Genomic DNA, 3,306 nt, shown 5'->3' with positions numbered 1-3,306 from the left:
TCCCGGTCCGGTACGGGTGCGACACTGAGGGTTGCGATCTGTTGCCGGTCACAAAAAAAGACAACAAGGAAAAAAAAAAAAAAAGCTTGTTAAACTGTACTTAGCAAAAACCCCACCTATGTTCTCTTCCTGGAAATTCCTGGAAGAATAAATGCAGGAAGAGTACCCTAATTCATGGTTAATTTCCCAAATGGAAGGAATCCCTCTCTCTTGAGGGTTCTGGGAGATTAACCCCTTTTTGGGGCTTCTCACTGCTCAGAAGAGATGGGCTTTGAGTAATCTTTGGCAGCTCTGTCACCCAGGGGAAAAGGGGTGACAAATCCATGGGAGGCAAAGCAACATCTTGTGAAAGGATGGAAGTTGTAATGGCTACAATTGAAACATAAATAAAAAAAGGGAGGAGAATCATAATTATTGACACTTGGATGGAAGCAAGTCTTCAGGGCTCCATGATGAAGAATGGTGCCAATTCTACATTCCCCTCAAAACAATGCTAATAATATCACTTCTTTCTTAAAACTTCTCTTGACTCACCAATGCCCAACTAACTCCATAGTTTGTAGTTATGTATTTTTATGATCTGGCCTTTTTTTTTACACTCTAAATTCTTATCCTCCTATTCTCCTTAATAAGCAATATATTTTGCTTATTAAATTTTAAATCATTTCTGGAAAACAGTTCATTCTTTCTAATTGTTCTTTTTATGGATTCTCATTTACCCTTCTCTAATAACACCTACTATGTTATTTTGTTTTTTGTAAATTAATCAGATAAATTTACAGTTAACATACCTTTCTTTCACTCTAGACTGTAGATTCCTTGAAATTAGGACATAAGGCTGGCCTATGGCTAACTCGGTAGAGTGCGGTGCTGACAACACCAAGCCAAGGGTTGAGATCCCCTTACTGGTCATCTTTATACAGGATTAAAAAAACAAAAGAAATTATGACATATACTTTCATATTTTTATCCTTAAGGGCCAGTCCAGTACTTGAGATACAGAAGAAAATACATATTTATTAAGTGAAAATATATTTTCTTTAAAATGTATTCTATATTTTAAAAAACTTTACAATCTTTTCGATAGCATCCTTGAAGGCTTGCTTCACTTGCTGATTTCTTAGAGTATAAATGAAGGGGTTCAACAAGGGGGTAACTGAAGTAATTAGCACAGCTATTCCTTTGTTGAAAGCACCACTTTCTTTTGCAGAAGGATTAATGTACATAAACATGCAGCTGCCATAAGAGAGGGAGATGACAATCATGTGGGATGAACAAGTAGAAAAGGCCTTTGTCCTCTGCTGGGCAGAGGGGATCCGCAGAATGGTCCTGATAATGTATGTGTAAGAAAGTGTCACCAGCACCAGAGTAACCACGAGAGTCACAACAGCCACGAGGATGACCGTCAGTTCTAAGAAGCTTGTGTCAGAGCAGGCAAGCTCCAGGAGGGGCCCATAGTCACAGTAATAGTGATTCAGAACATTGGAGGCACAGAAATCTACCTGGCTCATCAGGATGATTGGTGGCAAGATAGCTATGAATCCCCCTAGCCAGGAGAGGAACACAAGTTGTATGCAGACCCTGCTGCTCATAATGGTCAGGTAATGCAGGGGTTTGCAGATGGCCACGTAGCGATCATAGGACATGGAGGCCAGTAGGTAAAACTCTGTTGCTCCAAGAAATATAGCAAAGAAATACTGAGTCAAGCAGCCAGCAAAACTGATGACTTTATTTCCTGTTGTCATACTGGCCAGAAATCTGGGAATAAAAATGGATGCGAAAGAAATTTCTAAGAGGGAGAAGTTTCGGAGGAAGAAATACATAGGGGTCTGGAGGTGGGGGTCTTGTAAGGTCAGAATGATGATAACCAGATTTCCTAGGACACTTAGCATATAGGTGAGGAACAGAAAGACAAATATCATCACCTGTAGTCCAGGTTGACTTGTAAGGCCCAACAGAATAAACTCAGTAAACATGGTCCTGTTTTCATTGTTGACCTTCAGTAGATCTAAAGGGAAAAGGTGACAATGATGAAGACAAGAGATTATCAGAGTAGGAGAGATAAAACTGATCTGATTATAACCAACAGATCAATCAGGTAATACACTACTGTCCACCCAGTTGGCCCAAACCAGTGTCCCACTGGACTGCACTTGGCTCCATGGAAGCCCTATATCTTCTATGTAAGTGACCTGATTCCTAAAGTCTTTGTAATTCCACAAGTTGACCTATTCCTGGGCACTTAACAAAAGGTATTATAGAATAATCACTCAAATTTTCTTCAAAAGAGTGAGTTTTTGAACCTATTCTTTCGTCTGAAAACGTTTATGAAATCTCCACATTTAAAGCACTTTCCTCTGACTCCATTAATCTCTCTTACTTCTGTTCTCTTGGTAGAAATATCTCTACCTGCTTCTGTTTTCTGTTTTTTCTTTTCTCTCCCTGCCCTATTTGATACTTTCTTGTTTACTGTCCAAATCTCTGACATTCTTCTTTCAGAAAAAAGCAGGAATTTCCCCACACAGGCAATGCTGAAGTAAGGCTCAGGCATTAATAAGTCATATTATTTAGCATTTTCTGATATGCTTCTCTGCCACATTCAGAGTCTCCCAGGTATTGGTTTGAGATATATCCCTGAGAACAGAGATCTTCATAGATCTATAGGCAATATTGCAAAGTGGATTTTGCTCAAAGTCTTAAAGAGTCCTCAGTGGCATTTAAGTGTGACAGTTCATCATGACCCAGACTTCCCTGTCCTCTATTCTTGGCATGCATACAGAAACCAGGAAGAGAGACATCCATGTTTTTGACAATTAAGAGTCCTTTTCAGATAAATTGGTAATTCCCAGTGAAAGAAACTTTGGTGGTGGTATCCTGTATACATCTTAGATTTTTCTAAGAGGCAAAGATAATCTAAAGGGGCCCCTCTAATTTGCATGCATATGGGTTAGAAAAATCATATCATCAAAATCATTTTTGTCAATCTCCTCGTTTTTTTAAATACGGCTTTTGGAGATACGAGGTGATATTAAACATTGACCTGGATCTCCCACAGCCCTTCCTTCCCTTTTTATACTAACCTGTTGTCTTTGGCAAATATTGCATTTTCTTCCAGATTTTCACAATTGGTTGATTTTATTATCCATGTTTATAGAATGATAACATCAGTGACTTTAAAAACATAATGCTCACACCTTTGACAATCTGAATGATTGCAGTGAGCTGTTTACATTGTTGTTCCTAAGAGATAAATTAAAGGCGAGATATGCCATGTGAATCTCTGAATAGTGTAAAATGTAACTTGTT

The 3,306-nt window shown here is 38.7% G+C and overlaps 1 protein-coding gene across 1 annotated transcript; it reads right to left on the bottom strand.

The window, feature by feature from the left end:
- Positions 1 to 975: 975 nt before the first annotated feature.
- On the bottom strand, positions 976 to 2,012 carry LOC103609064 (olfactory receptor 6C4). The gene has a single exon (XM_008593435.1). It carries the CDS (start codon positions 1,974 to 1,976, stop codon positions 1,053 to 1,055), a length of 924 nt encoding a protein of 307 aa, XP_008591657.1. The 5' UTR covers positions 1,977 to 2,012; the 3' UTR covers positions 976 to 1,052.
- Between the last annotated feature and the right edge of the window lie 1,294 nt (positions 2,013 to 3,306).

This window comes from Galeopterus variegatus, unplaced genomic scaffold, assembly GCF_000696425.1.
Source record: "Galeopterus variegatus unplaced genomic scaffold, G_variegatus-3.0.2 Scaffold9129, whole genome shotgun sequence".
Lineage (NCBI taxonomy): Eukaryota > Metazoa > Chordata > Mammalia > Dermoptera > Cynocephalidae > Galeopterus > Galeopterus variegatus.
This window is presented reverse-complemented; position numbering and strand designations above follow the sequence as displayed.